This window comes from Rattus rattus, chromosome 15, assembly GCF_011064425.1.
Source record: "Rattus rattus isolate New Zealand chromosome 15, Rrattus_CSIRO_v1, whole genome shotgun sequence".
Lineage (NCBI taxonomy): Eukaryota > Metazoa > Chordata > Mammalia > Rodentia > Muridae > Rattus > Rattus rattus.
The window spans coordinates 13,732,157-13,747,978 of NC_046168.1; the positions used below are offsets into that span (position 1 = coordinate 13,732,157).

Genomic DNA, 15,822 nt, shown 5'->3' on the forward strand with positions numbered 1-15,822 from the left:
AAGAAATACAAATCACCATCTGGTATTGACAGGAAGAAAGCAATGAGATCCTGAGCTGGGCCATCGGCTTCCATCTGAAGTTAGAGTGCAGACTTTCATCCACCCATCATCCATCCATCTCTCTCATCCACCACACAGTCCACACACAGCAAACTGACTACAAACTAAGACAGCCCATAGGAGATACAGGGCTCCTTGTTCTCCTGACCAAGACATTTGGCAACTGAGGACAACTTGAAGGTGCCGACAGCTTGTAGGATGCTGTTACCTTACTGAGGCTACCTAAGGGGGAGCGGTCATCACTCAAAGGATCCCCACCTTTCTAGGAAGGTTTAGATGATCTGAACTCCGTGAGTACCAGTCAGCCTAGAAAATGTTAGTTTATCATTCACAAGAAAACTGTCAGACGGAGATTAGAAACTGTTCGGCCGACATCTGAAAGCTGGTAAGGAGGGTGACCCTGGTACGTCACAGCCTTCCCAGAGAAGCTTTTTCCTGCACAAGCTCTGCACCCTCAATTACTTCATCAGCTTTTAAGAAGAGCCACGGATGAGCTGCAGTCCCCACGCCTAATGACCGCCCATTTCCCTCAGACCTCGCTTTTCTACATTCATGTCCCCAAACACACACACACACACACACACACACACACACACACACACACACACACACACACACACATGCACACACACACATACACACACACACACACACACACACACACACACACGCACACACGCACACACACGCACACACGCTGCTGTATTCTTTTCAGATAACTACTAGTCTAGGAGAACTGTTCCCTTCAAAAATGAATTTACCTGTCTGGATGAATTAAAATACCTGCTTAGGATATGATTCTATAGAAACATGCATTTCTATAGTACCATTACAAATACTGAAAGCTGTACCAACGTTCATTAATATATTAAAATGGACATCCTGAGTCTCCCTAAGAGAATATTTGAATTTTGTTTATTTTTAAATTACATCTAAACCCATTTATATGCCCAGAGCACCAATAAAATAAATGGAGCAATATCCAGCACATTAAGTGAGGGGAAACATCATAACCATGCATCATAACCCTTTACTGAACAAAGTTACAATGGTTTATTAATCAAACCAGGGTCTTAAAGACCAACATAGAATGTCGACTGACAGGACCTCTTCTACCCAAATCTTGAAAAGTGTTTTACTCACCTCTAGGTTTTCCCCATCAGAAACTTCCTTTGATTTGGATGCAGGAGGAGGGGAGGCCACCGGGGGAAGAGGGTTGGTTATAATTTGAGAGCTGAAAACAGAATAGAAGCGATAACTTAGAGGTTATCCTGTGTGGTCACTCTTATCTGCAAGCAGAGAGCTGCTATTGCCATCCTGGGCTTTGTTGCTGCTGCTTGTTTTGTCTGCTTTTTGATGTGTAACAAGACCTGGCTGCCCCGGACTTGCTTTGTTGACCAGGTTGACATCAAACTCACAGAGGTACATCCGTCTCGGCCTCCCGAGTGCTGGGATTAAAGGTGTGCACCAGGCTGGAGAGATGGCCCAGTGGTTAAGAGCACAGACTGTTCTTCCAGAGGTCCTGAGTTCAATTTCAGCAACCACATGGTGGCTCACAACCATCTGTATGGGATCCGATTTCCTCTCTGGTGTGTCTGAAGACAGCACAGTGTGCACCATATACATAAAAAATAAATAAATATTTAAAGGATGGGCCACCACACCAGGCTGTTATCCTGACTTTTGAGATGAGAAAGCAGAGCCACCTAAATGAGTGTGTAACATGGGAAGTTTACACAACTAGGAGAAGGCAGACCTGAGACAGTGGGCAGGTGACTGGACTCTAGCAATGAATGCATGAACATGTATGTGTGCATGTTTGTGCATGCACTTGTGCACGCGCACACACACACACATTCCCTAGTTCACTTGCTGAGTTTCCATACCAAAGTCAAAATCAAAATGAGAAAAGCTACAGTGGGTTTGGTACACGTGGGGAGAAAGGAAGAAGTCAACAATACAAAGGGAAAAGAGTTAACACAAAAAGAAAGAAAATGTTAGGTTAAAAGTAATCTTCACTGGATAGCCATACCTATCTATATCTGCAGAACTGACTCCAGAACTTGACAGGCTCTCTGACACGGAAGCTTGACTGTCCTTCTTGGTAGGCTCCAAACCGTTCTTTATGTCATCAAAGTTTTCATATTTCAGAGCCTGGACCAGCTGCAGTAAGTACATCAGCAAATCCTAGAAATAAATGAAAAGAAGTGGGTATGAGACAATCGATAGCACACTGCGGAGAGACACACTTACTTCCGGCGGTCAGGAAAGCACGTGACTTGTGCTGATTCCATCTGCGGCCTTTGGCATGACGTGAAGCTACGAGATGCTGGGTGCAATCTTCTGTCCTCATTTATAAAACGAGCAGGGACAGCAAAGACTGCAGGAACGGTCACAGTCATAAAATAAGTTAGTCAGAGAGGGTGGAGAGTGTCAGGACACAGCACGTGGCCCAGGGGTGACTTCTGCTGTAGGGTTGTCTGAACAGCGGAACAGGAGAGTGGAGAAGTTAGGAGCGAGGTTGAGATGGCTCCCACAGAAAGAACTAAGGGCTTAGAGAAGGGCCTTGTTAACAGCATCCACGTCTAAGACTGCTGGAGCGTGTGCTGCACTTCACATTTTTGAAAGAATTTCTGTTTCAGGACATTCTTTTTGAAACAACTTTTGTTCTTTTTTTCCTTGAAAACCTTCAAAAGCTCAAAAGCTCTGGGAATTGAGCCTCCTCCTCCTCCTCCTCCTCCTTCCTCCTCCTCCTCCTCCTTCTTCCTCCTTCCTCCTCCTCCTTCCTCTTCCTTCTTTCTCTTCCTCCTCCTCCTCTTCCTCCTCCCTTCCTCCCTTTCTTCTCTCCTCCCCTTCTTCCCTTTCTCTCCTCCTTCCTCTTCTTCTTCATCTTTTTCTTCCTCCTACTCTTCTTCCTCCTCCTCTTCCTTCTCCTTCTCCTCCGCCCCCTATTCCCCTCCAGTTACTCTTTGAGATATCCACAGATCCCTCTAGATCCCCCTGGGAGCCACTGCCGCACGCCTCTACGTCCTTCCTTTCAAACAGGCACACAGGAGAACTGTGGGCAGATGTTAACCCTCTGGTTAAAGAAAGGGCTTGAGACACCAGGGCTCAGTCTGAGTCCCTCTCCTGCTTTCTGGCAGTCAGTAGGAGCCTGGAGCTAAGCACAAGAAGTTGCTCCTCATCTTGAAGGGTTAAAATTTCTAAAAGTTAGTCATGAACAAAGTCTGACTATGCCTGAAAGAATTTGAGATAGGGCTCACTGGCCCGACTATCAGCTCCCAAGGACACTGGCCATCTGGAGCCACCCCCTCCCCCCTTCCTTCAAGGATGGGTCATCCTGCTGAGGAATGCCTGCCCACATTGCTGAGATGCATTACACGTATGCTTTGTTGATGTAAAGAATAGGGCACCTTTGTATTGCCAATTATGTGTATCCACACAAACCCCTGGGCTTTTTGTCTGAGAGGTCGGGGCCCAATCTCCTGGGCTTGTCAGCCCGAGCGTAAATAAAAGATTCATATCAAAGGCCTCGGTTTCCGAGCTACAACGTCGGAGTGAAGTCTCCCAAAAATTGGGGTCTTTCAATCTGAATGTTCTCTGATGTGAGACCTCCAAGTCTGACGTTTGTGAGAGAATGCTGAATTACTCTATAAATGCAGTAATGTGCTCTTCCCCAGCACAAGTATGGAAATGCTTAAAAAAATACTTTTAAAAAGAAACTGTTTTCCAATGATGGATAAGATACAGGCAGTGAAGCAAAAGAACTGCTTCTCACTGAATTGCCCGAGAGAGGGGAAGTGGGAACACGTCCCTCCTTTAAGTCACACATCCCTACTGGATTGCTGGACATTTGGTAGTGTGCACTCAAAGGACACATTGTTTTCATGTGTATGGAAATAAATTAACACAAACTACATAAGCCATCTACTTTCTCATTACGCTGAAAAATATGAAAGTCCCCAAGGTATAGAAGACATAAACCTTTCAGAAAACAACGCAAAAGTAGGGGGTTAAAAAAGTCAGATTTCGGGGTTGGGGATTTAGCTCAGTGGTAGAGCGCTTGCCTAGCAAGCCCAAGGCCCTGGGTTCGGTCCCTAGCTCCGAAAAAAAGAAAAGAAAAAAAAAAAAAAAGTCAGATTTCTACCCTAGTCGATGCAACAGAACTTTCCCTGGAGCCAAGGATGTGTAGTGATCACCGCCTTCCCCAAAGTTTACTCCAAGCTTCAGAGAGCAAGGCTGTGCTGGAGGCAGCCTTCCTGTGCTTGCAGACAGGAGTCCCTGTCCTTGCATGTGCTTGCATGGCTTTACACACTCTGCTGCTGTCCCCTGCCTGTACGCATGCTGTACTCTCTGTGGGGCACAGGTTTGCTTTGGTGTACCTCAAACACATCCCTCACTCAATTCCCATGCAGAACTTCCCTGTCTGAACCAGCACCCTACACATTCTTGAGTAGAATTATTAAAACTAAATTCGTAAAGGAATTAAGAGATTTACATTACAATTACATGAGTGGTAAAGCCCTAGGAAAATATATCACAATGCAGATTAACATGATAGGAACATCAAGAGGCATTCCTGACTATCGTTCACACACTCAGAACACAAGTCTACAGAAAAAGAACCGCTGAATGAAATAAAATGACTAACCTTAAACACACATCAGATGGCAAGATACTGAAAGAATTCTCTTAAAAGCGAAAGCAAGGCAGAGCTGGGACATTATCTGTGCTTGGCTGCAATGAGAGGAGAGCAATACAGACTTGAAAGACAGACATAGCCTTTCAGGTATTGTCTTATGCCCTGGAATGTGAGAGCTGAACAAGTATGTATGTATAAGAACCAGAAAGAGACACAGTGAGGAGTCAGAAAAAAGAGGCATTTCACCTAATAATGAGAGAAGTGCATGAATACTTTGTAATAGCAACAACACAACTGTCAGAGATAATTTAATGTAAAAACTACATAGAACTTTACAAGAGTAGTGAGGATAAAATCACAGTACCAGGCAAAAAGGCTCTACTTCCTAAAGCTGTTATCTCTTACATTGGCTTAAGATTATGATTCTTGTGAAGGTTTCATAAAACTACCGTTGTTCTAAACATTGTGGAAAGAATCAATGTCCGAAAGTTAGATCTGCCTGTCCAAAAGGGCAGGTTCAGTTATCGATCGCCAAGGGTTTCACTACTCATGCCAACAGGGGAAGAGCTCAGAACACTAAATGACAGCATGAAAACTGTGTCCACACAGAGGATAATACTACACCTAAACTTTCATGGGAATGGGAGCCCGGCCTCAGGCCTTCACCCAAGGGTTCCCTTAAATGCCCTTGCTAATTAACAGGCAATAGACAGCAGTGTTTGCTTCAGTTCTGTATACTCTAGTGAATCACGCATCCTGAGAAGGTGAACAAGGAAAACACAACTCAGCCAGCTGCTAAGAGAAAAGCTCACCAACTGGTTATCCAGCACTAACTGGGCAGGCCTGGAAACATACATACGAAATTATAACATTACAGAGACAGAGCGTGTGTGTGTATAAACGCACATGTACATATGGATACAAATATGCATGTAACAACACTTAGTGAAAAATGAAGCCATGAATTTGAAAGAGAGAGGAGGTGTAAATGGGTTTCAGGGGTGTCCACTAGAGAGGAACTGTGATGGAGACCAATGCTGCAGATGATGGCTCAGACAGGTGACTTCTATGGACCCATTCACAATACATTTAATTTTAATAAAATATGTATATATATTTCAATCATAATGTTCCATTTGCTTCTGAAAATTCATGGCATTTCTAATTAAAAATGACCTTTAAGATGTCATTAATAATAACTGTTTCACTGGTTCAGCACCAATTTACAGTAAGGTTTCACACTGTGTTTTATGTCCCATTGGGACAGCATAAACTACTAAATCATCCTTAAGAACACACTATAAAACAAGAAAAATTGCCATATTAGTCCACCTCACTGGGAATTACTAAGGCAAAGTCTAACAATGCCTGTGTCAAGTACTGTTCCTCCTCAGCGGTGCATGGTACACACAGACACTCAGCATGAAGGTTACAGGTGCTGTGGGTACCCAGAGGAGTCAAAACCATCCTGGGACATTTTCTACATGTGCACAGCTGCCAGCAACTGAGGTTTAAGGCCGGGGGTTGAAAGAGAGTCCATGGCCATGCACCTCTGTGTTTCAAAGGCTTACAGGCTCTGCAGGGCTCCGATGAATGTGGCCTCTTGTACACTGACTTGGAATGGGTCTGAATTACTCCCTAGCTGGGCTGCATTAAAGCATTTTTCATTAGAACCCTTTTCTCCAGACAGAGCAACAGAAGGTCTGGTGCCAGTGGAAAGCCCTGGGGGAGCAGGCCGTCATGTAACAAATGGGAATGCCGTTTTCTTCTCACAGCAGTCCTTGCAGAAATACTTTAAATGCTTCTGGAGAACCAACTGGTCTATCTGCATATATCAATAGTTCTCCCTTTGGGAGTTCAATGGTCTTTTCACAGGAGTTGCATATCAGATAATCCTACGAATCAGGGATTTGCATTATGATTCTTAACAGCAAATAACAATGATGAAGTAGCGAGAAAAACATTTTGATGGTCAGGATCACCACAACATGAGGAGCTGTATTAGAGGGCCACAGTGTTAGGAAGATTGAGAACCACTGGTCCATATGCTCCCTCTTACCTCTCTCACAGCACACATGTAAGAGTCTGGAACCAGTGATTAGTCTTAGACCAGATACCTTAAATGTATCTGTGAAACAGTCAACAGGGGTCCTCAACAGTAACGTACCTCGTCATCGGCCTGCCTCAAGCGGGCCACAGCGTACCGCCGCACAGTGGGGTTGGTGTAATGAGAGGAGAGCAGCTCCAGGGAGTCCTCCACATCCATTGGCTTCCACTTTCCCAGAAGTTCCAGCGCCTGCTTGGCCTCCTGGGGTAGGTCCCAGTTAACACACTTCAAGAACTTTGTCAGAGCCTAGAGTCAGAAAGGATTTAACCGTTAGGAACTATATCCTTGCCAGGTCAAAGGCCTCTGGTAAAGGCAGAGGTCTAATTGACAGAAGAATCTTTCCTGAAAGAGATACAAGCAATATTTATGCTATTCTAATGACTAATGTCCTAGTCGTCATCATTCACACACACACACACACACACACACACACACACACACACACACACACACACACACCAGATTCAAAAGACAAAAACGAAAGAGAAACAAAAAGCATCTTTCATATAACTTCCTGCCTTTCAGTCCTACCCATTGCTGATGAGCGTGCAAACTTATACGGCCACCATGGAAAGCAGAACAGTGGTCCCTGACAAACCTGGGAGTGGATGCATGTAAATCACTCTTGGGCATAGACCCAAAGAGCTCTGCATCCTACTACACAGATACCTGCCCAGCCATGTTCACTGCTGCTCTAGTCATATAGCCAGAAATCAGAAACTGCACCAGCAGAGGAAGGATAAGGAAAAGGTGATACATTCTATAGTAACAGTTTTACTCAGCTGTTAAAGAAGAATCATGAAATTCCCAAGTAAATGAATGGAGCCAGATGAAATCATTGTGAGTGAAGTAACCTAGACCCCAAAAGACAAATACAGTATGTGTTCTCCTGTGTGTGTGTGTTCGGATTTAGCTTTTGACAGGTGTGTTACAAGCCACAGGAGCTGGGTCCGGAGTAAGGGATTAGGTGGGAGGGGGTACCTGTCAAGGAAAAGGCCGTAGAAATATATAGTTATGGAGAGACAGCAGGAAGACTAGAACAGATTAAATGGGTAGGAGGAGGGGATGGTGGGCAGTAAAGGCGGGAATGTGGGGATGGGCAGATAACAGTGAGGGTCATTTGAGGGGTCACATGATAACTACGACAGTGAAAGATCCTAGACATATATGTGCATATATACATGTATGAGAATAAAAGAAATATAAATGGAAATCTAAATAGTGGAGAGGACAATGCCCAGCTAGACATCTTTAATTACCAAGTGAAAGTCCCAGTGCCAAGAATGGGTTACATCTCGTAGAGTCAAAGCGGACCCAGGGAAAACACTAAAGAGCTCAGCACTTGCCAAAGCTTGTTATTCTCCGAAAGCTGAAGACAACTGCCCACTGTTGAGGACCACACTCACTGAGCATGGGGAAGCCAAGCTGCTTCCTGACCGCAGATTGCAACCTACTGACCAGTGCTCATGTCTGGAAGGCACTTTGCTATCAGAGGAGAAAGATCAAGCACCAAGCCAGCCACAAGCCCTGGGACCTACAATGCTGACCCGCCTGCATGGTACACTGGGGCAGTAGAGACCGGCCTGTGGGAGTGACCAACCACCATCTCTTTGGATTTAAGCTTACTCCACGAGATGAGGCCCATGCCTGACACTGCGTAGGTTGCCAAGAACCTGAAACCAGACAGGTCATGGGCCTAGGGGAAACCAAAGTGACTCTAATGACATTCTGTTACACCCTGGGGTCAGTGTGTCTCAGTCAGTATCACTCATCAGCGTCTTTACAGAGAGAACGCGAAGAAAGAAAATACTCAGCCTTAACTGTGGATGCCTTCATCTCAGCCCTCCCTTCAGGGCTCCGGGAACTATGTGGAAGAGGAGGAGGAAACACTGTAATCGCCAGAGTGGCTGGATAATACCAAGGAAACATAACGAAAATTCTAAGTGTCATTTCCTAATAACTAATTTCCACTAACTTGTTCCTAGAGCCCTCCTGAGATTAGAAATGAGAAATTCTTGGGGAGCTGCAAGTCCGGCAAGCCCATCCCGACGTGACACACGGACTGAGAATGCCCATGCTCTTCATGTGATGGCTGTCATTAGCACGGGATGCTTGGGCTGCTATGGGATGAGTACTCCCAACACTTCAAGACCAATTTACATTGGTTTGCTCAGGAGCCCCTCCTGCACATTGAAAGTAGTATTTGCTGTCTGCCAGTTACCTAAGATCCTTCTGGTCTGAGAACTGCAGAACTCCGACATCTTAGAGGACAAGATGCTGTCTCCAGGACACCTGCCACTCAGTGTATTTTATTGGCAGACATCTAGCAGATCTGAATTCAGTGGGAGGTGACTACTAAGATAAAAGATTTACCTTACAAGCCTTTCCATCTAAGGAAGGTCTCTGTAGGGCTGTTCTATACTCTGACACTGTGCATCCTCACATTAAAGTCTCCATCTTCCCGTGCAGACCACATGACCACAGCATTCAAGCCATTGTTTCTGTGACCACACAACTCTTCCCTGGGCACAGCAGGGTTGTAACTAATTCATGCTCTGTAAAATACTAATCAGAAACCCCGTGTGCTGAAGAGGAAGAACGGGCACTGAAAAGCTGAAGTAACATAAGACCCTCCTCCCCCTTTCACAGATACCAAGGATAACAGTTAAGACTCATCCACGAAGGGCTTCCCGAACCATCAATAAATGAAACAGAGCAAAGGCTGAAGAGCTTAAGATGACCCCGACTTCATTTTTACTTTTACCTTAGAAAAATAAACTAAGCCAAGTAGAGGGCACACGAGACTGCAGCACGCTGGTTCACATCCAGCATGAGACGACAGCTGCCACAGGCAAAGCTTTCCTGATGTGTCCCTGCCTGGCCTCCAGGGTACCCAGAACCCTACGGCAAACTTTCTATGTTCTCATCTCTAGATCTTCACCGAACCCTTCCCCTCTAAAGCATGGACATGAGTATCTCGAGAAGCAGCATGATACCTCTGTGGCTCTGGAATGAATCCTGATCTGTGTGACAGTGGTGTACAATGTACATAGTGGGTTTGCTGTGGATTTAAAGGTCTCTAGCAACCATGAGCTGTTTAAGGATGAGATTAGCTGAAATACCCCACAAAGGGGAGGAGAACCTGTAGAGACCATATCCAGAGGTTAGGCACAGCCCCTGGTTGAAAGATGGGGCCACCCACCCATCTCCAAAATTTTAACCCAGAACTGCTCCTGTCTAAAGGAAATACAGGGACACAGTGTGGAACAGATACTGAAGGAAAGGCCATCCAGAGACTGCCCCAGCTGGGGAATTCATCCCATATGCAGTCACCAAACCCAGACACTGTTGCTGATGCCAAGAAGTGCTTGCTGACAGGAGCCTGATATAGCTGTCTCCTGAGAGGCTCTGCCAGAGCTTTACCAATATAAATGCAGATGTTTGCAGTCAACCATCGGACTGAGCACTGGGACTGAGTGAGGAGGAAGAGAAAGGACTGAAGGAGCTGAAGGGCTTTGCAACCCCATAGGAAGAACAGCAATATCAACCAACCAGACCCCACCAGAGCTCCCAGGGACTAAACGACCAACCAAAGAATACACATGGAGGGACCCATGGCTCCAGGTGCGTATGTAGCAGAGGATGGCACTGTATGGCATCAATGGGAGGGGAGGCTCTTGGTCCTGTGAAGGCTCAATGCCCCAGGGTAAGGGAGTATCAGGGAGGTGAGGGAGGAATGCGGAGGGGAGCTCCCTCATAGAAGCAGAGGAAGGGGGCATAGGATAGCGGATTTGCAGAGGGAAAACCAGGAAAGGGAATAACATCTGAAATGTAAATAAATAAAATATCCAATAAAAAAAAAGAATGCATGTCGTGCACATACATCCATGCGGGTCAAACAGTCATACACATAAAGTAAAAGAGATGAATCTAGTTTTTTTTTTTTTTTAAAACAAATCTTTAGCCCCCAGGCTAAGAGAGAATATTTCAAGAATGGCAAGATACATAAAATTCATTATCAAGGAATTATCCCATATCAAGTATGGGAAACTAGAGCTTCAATCCATCAAATGAGTGGCCTGCAGTGAAGAGGTGCTCAATGGGAACAGTTTAGACAGCAGAACGGATCTTCAGACCAGAGGTTAGTCCTGGCAGCTCATCACATGTCTCCCTTCAGAAGCCCCAACCAAACGCCCAGTTCTCACCTCACCTCCACCCTGCTAACCAGCTGCCTCACACTAATAATTCAATCTCCATATTACAAGTTACACTACCTCCTCTATTCCCACAGTCTGAGGGACTCACAAGCTCGTAGTCAGTGCAGCTGCATTCCCAATCACTCAGGAACAACCAGGTGAGAGGGTAAGAAAGAAAGGCCTCAGGTCTACGCTGTAGGTGCTGTGGAGCGGGTGCTGTGCCATCGCCTCTAGAATGGTCGGCTGTCTTCGTTAGAACGACCAGAAATAAAGTGCACATCTCTATCCTGTGCAGGATACGGACTGCAGGCGTAGGAACTGAACCCACATCTGCCTTCAGAACTCATTCAGACATTTTCTAGGAGTCGACACACAGGAATATGTGTCTCTGTGTATACGCCCTTCCTATGCTTTAAACACCAGTGTACCCAGTTTATTTCTGTGCAGCAAGCTTGCTTGACCTCAGCTGCATTTTTAGTGTAATTTTACTTTCCTTTGACCAATACTGAAAAAGGCTATAAGTAAATTTGATGCATAAGCTATTTAAAAGATCTCACCTTTTCTTGATTAGTAAGATAATATCTAAATTTCCAAACAAGATCTTGTTCTTCATATGTGAGCTGCTTGGTTGGTGGGTAGCTCACAATAATCTAAAATAAAAGAGAAAGAATTATATTTGTCAAACACACACTTAATACACATTTCCATTACATATAGTATTTCATTTGCTTAATTTTTTGTAACGTAATTAGTACACAGGCTGAGAGAAGGCACACAGAGCCAATTAACGGAAAACTATGTGCTGAGGCGTCCATTCACAAAACAACTCATTAGGACATGCGGTGAACAATGGGACGGCCATGCTCCATGGGAACGCACGAGTGCTGAACTTATTTATCCCACTAGACATCAAGGAAGCCGCAGTGGCAATGCCCTTCACCTAAGGTCAGGAGACACAAAATGAATCCTCCTCTTGTCAAATTAGCATGCAATTCTTAGTGCTGGCATGCCGGCCTTAAGGCACACTTCATAGCTCATTTCTAAGAACACTAAACTGTGAAAATATTTACAATTTTCCAGTTATGTCTCCACAGAGACAGAATTACTAAAAGTCCCAAAACAGTTAAAAAAAAAAAAAAAAAAACCTATTCTGCAGACAGCATGGATCTGTTAAAACCATGAAGTTACTAATTCAGCAAACTTGGAAATGATGTATAGTGCTGGCTGTAATAAAATGTCCACTTGGTTGTTCTTCCACGGTTTGTACTTACATTTAGCTGATCTCTTGTGGTAGCGTTGGGTTTGAGATCGTGGTCAGATGGGCCACTTCTTAAACTCCGAGCAAGCTTGTGATGTTTGCTCTCCACTAAGTTCTCCTTTAAATCATTTAGATATACAGAGAATGTAAACCTTACAAAAGGGAAGCTTCAGTAGTCAGAGACCGCAAAGTCCTTCCTTTAAGCCACGTTAAGATGTCTGATGTTTGATTTACTCTTGGTGCCACTTCAATCCCAAGGACCCACCTCAAGACTGTAAAACTACATAGGAGTCAAACTTCAGAAACAGAACATGCATATGACATTCAGTTTCCTCAACCTTCCACACACCCAAGTCCTTACAGCCTCTCAGTATCATCGCTTTCACACTAGTATCCACCTCACCAGACAAAGCCTCCCAGCCACTCCCGACCTGTGACATCATTGCACTCCCAACCTATGACATCACTGCACAGCACTACTCAGACCTTACTTTTAGGTTCCTTATAAGCATCCCATTGAATCTAATCCCCAATAGCTGAAGAGCATTTGTTACACGTGAGCATGTCAGGATACATCAGGTGTATGTATTACTATTTTAAAATATACTGCGTGGTTTCAGTGTTCATTCTAGAGAACAGTGTGTTCTTAAAAGCTCTGTAAAGCAGCTTACCATAGACATTTGAGGATCAGGAACTTTTACTAACTCAAAGCTTGTTAAAATTGGAGATGATTCGTCACCATCCTAGATACAGTGCAGGGTTTAAAAGACAAAAAGGGAAGACATTTATCCAAGTGGTAAGTGGACATCATGTATAAAATGCTAATATATTTAAATTCAACTTTTAACACATCACAGTTTGTTTATAAATTCTTGTCTTCTTTCAATTCCACATTTATTTTTTTATCTCTACTACTAATAAAATTTTAGGAAAGTAAGCAGAAAAAAATTGTATTATAGTTGTAAAGATATGAAGTCTGACCAAATAGTTAGTCTTTTATTGTTTGTGGCTACAATTTTTAAATCTTGGCTTATTATGGCAATGGATAAGAAAACAACCCAGTCTTGCCATAAATCAGCCCAGTGTTACTAGTAGGAATAATTTAAAGACTCTGGTGTCTGTCACATTTCTGGCCAGTGAGAGATTGCAGGTACACGGCATCTCAGGGGAGAAGACAAGCCATCACAGGGACAAGAGCACAGCACTAATTCTTGACATGTGTAGGGAATTAAAGCTGCCTGATCTTGTTGGTGTCATCGATCCTGAAGAATGAGCTTTTGTTTTTAATCCCACTCAGTAAAATACAAGTCTCTGCCAAATTACTGCAGTAGGCTAATTACAATCAAAACTCATCCCTCGAGACAGTGTACCTAGCATTGCTATAGGAGTTCTGCTCCCCAGATTAGTGTATTCCCAATTTTAGATATATCAGGAGCGGCTGAAAAAACACTACAGTGTCCCACAGCGTCCCCTCAGTAATTGAGTCTTACTGGAAACAACAAATTCCCACAGCTGTTGTTTAACTGGCTTGTTCTCAGTCACAACACCAGAAAACACATTTATCAGCCCAACAGTGACAGCTAATCTTCACCAAGGCTATCTGTCACAGAGACAGGTGACAAGAGAGTCTGCTTCCGTTAGACTATGCTGCGCTGGCCCAGAAGTCCTTACACCAAGTGGGAATATTAACTCATCAGCAACTACCTAAAAGGAGTAACCTTCCAAATGCTTTGAAAACTGTTCCAATTTCTAACCTGTTACTATTTCCTCTGCTGCGTATGCTGCCTTTCAAAGGGTCCCTCCCAATGTTCTGCAGTATTACCCAATTAGCAGTTTCTTCACATAGAAGCCCTGTACGAGCAGCAGTGTGGCTTTGATAAACATGTACAGCACAAAACAGGAAGTAATTTTAAAATACCGGTGAAAATTGGTGAAGTTTGCTCAATAACATTTCCTTTCTTTTTGACTCGGACCTTCTAATAAACTGATACACAATGTTAAACAACCTAGACCCCTTCTTTCCCAGCCTTCCTCATGCACAGACGGCCAAGGTAAGTTAGCTTATCCTGACACTGCACTGAAGAGAGAGGAGGGCAGGAGTAAGAACACGAACTGCAGAAGGGTCACAGAAGGGTCACAGAATAATGAATGATGGTGTAATTCCAAACCCTCTCTTGTGAAAATCTTCCAGGTGGCCTCTGTGAAGTGTGTAGGTATGAAGTCACCAGAGGCAGCGTTAATAAATGACACTAATATGCAAATAAATGTAATGAGCTACTTCTAATGAAGGGACTTATGTATAAGCTTATCATATGATACCAGCATTCATCTCTCGTGTCACATACACAAACTCTGTTCTCATTTGAAGTGATTTAAACACTGTTTCCATAATACTGAAAGAAACTACTTATGAAGTTTCAAATGAGTATGCATGTACCTATATAAGGATTCTGCGGCATTTAACGGAAACCCTTTCAACCTGAATTTAAAGCAAATAATTTGAAATAGGTACATTCAGAACACTGAGCTATTCTTCCCACAATGAGTAAATGTGAACAATACACAACTGTTACTTCAGTATAGTAAAATCGTTTTCTTGAAACTCTGAATAAACTATATACAAGCATTGTCAATGACGGCTTTCATAGGCAGACACACATACACTTCCAACATACTGTGTACAGGTTAAGTAACAGACACCAGAACTTTCAATGTCCTGTCAACAAAACATTCTCATTTCCAATTTATTGTGCAAATGGATTACTGTAAATATGCTATTACTTTAGTGTCATATTCATAGACTGGCAGAACAATTTTAATCAGAAAGGTTTGAGCACTAGCACACTTATTGAAGTTTGCAGCCCAGACCTATATGAGCTGAATGGGCTGCAGCCATGGGTGTGGTTGTGTACGCAGAAGCAGCTGCAGCTGAAAGCTGTTGGCTGCTCTTCTGTAACCAAACCATGTGTCTAAGCAGGAAGAGCACTCCTTGGCAGGCCAGCCCTTGACAGCAGAAAGCAGAGTTCCTAGGGGAATGAATACCTTTTCGTAGTAGACAATACCATATTCCTTGTCATCGCATTTGACACAGCGAAACTCAACCATCAAGTACATGAAATTAGAGCTTCGTTTCTCACTCTAAAATAGAAAAAATATAGAGAGATAAATGACGACTTTCAAACTTTCTTAAATAAGTCTTTCTTCACTACAGTACAGCAGTATATGAACCAATCAACGACTCCTTACAATATAACCTTTGCTATTATCCACATGGAATGGCCATGCAGCACTGTTTCATCTAGAAGGGTAGGCCACTCGGCAGACCATCTCCGAACCCAATAAAACATGGGGCTTACTCAGCACTGTGGATTTTATGATTATAAAACTTGAAAGTGTTTTGAGAACTGTTTTATTTCAAAAAATAAAGATGATAGTTTGTACTTGTAACAGCTTTTTACATAATTTTACATAATTAACTCACTTCAGGAATTGTGAAGTATATAGAAAAGTAATCTTTAAGTTTGTAACCAAAGGTAAGAAGCTTAAGTAATTATTATAA

At 43.6% G+C, this 15,822-nt stretch overlaps 1 protein-coding gene across 2 annotated transcripts in view; it reads right to left on the reverse strand.

Moving 5' to 3' along the window:
- The window catches only part of Pik3c3 (phosphatidylinositol 3-kinase catalytic subunit type 3), a 77,657-nt gene that overhangs the window by 44,722 nt on the left and 17,113 nt on the right, over window positions 1-15,822 (reverse strand). For both annotated transcript variants that reach the window (XM_032885534.1, XM_032885535.1), the window contains exons 6-12: window positions 15,306-15,401; window positions 12,935-13,006; window positions 12,277-12,381; window positions 11,563-11,655; window positions 6,870-7,055; window positions 2,093-2,247; window positions 1,204-1,294 (exon numbers count right to left, since the gene is read on the reverse strand). In XM_032885534.1, coding sequence (XP_032741425.1) covers window positions 1,204-1,294; window positions 2,093-2,247; window positions 6,870-7,055; window positions 11,563-11,655; window positions 12,277-12,381; window positions 12,935-13,006; window positions 15,306-15,401 — 798 coding nt within the window. The remainder of the gene's footprint in view (window positions 1-1,203; window positions 1,295-2,092; window positions 2,248-6,869; window positions 7,056-11,562; window positions 11,656-12,276; window positions 12,382-12,934; window positions 13,007-15,305; window positions 15,402-15,822) is intronic.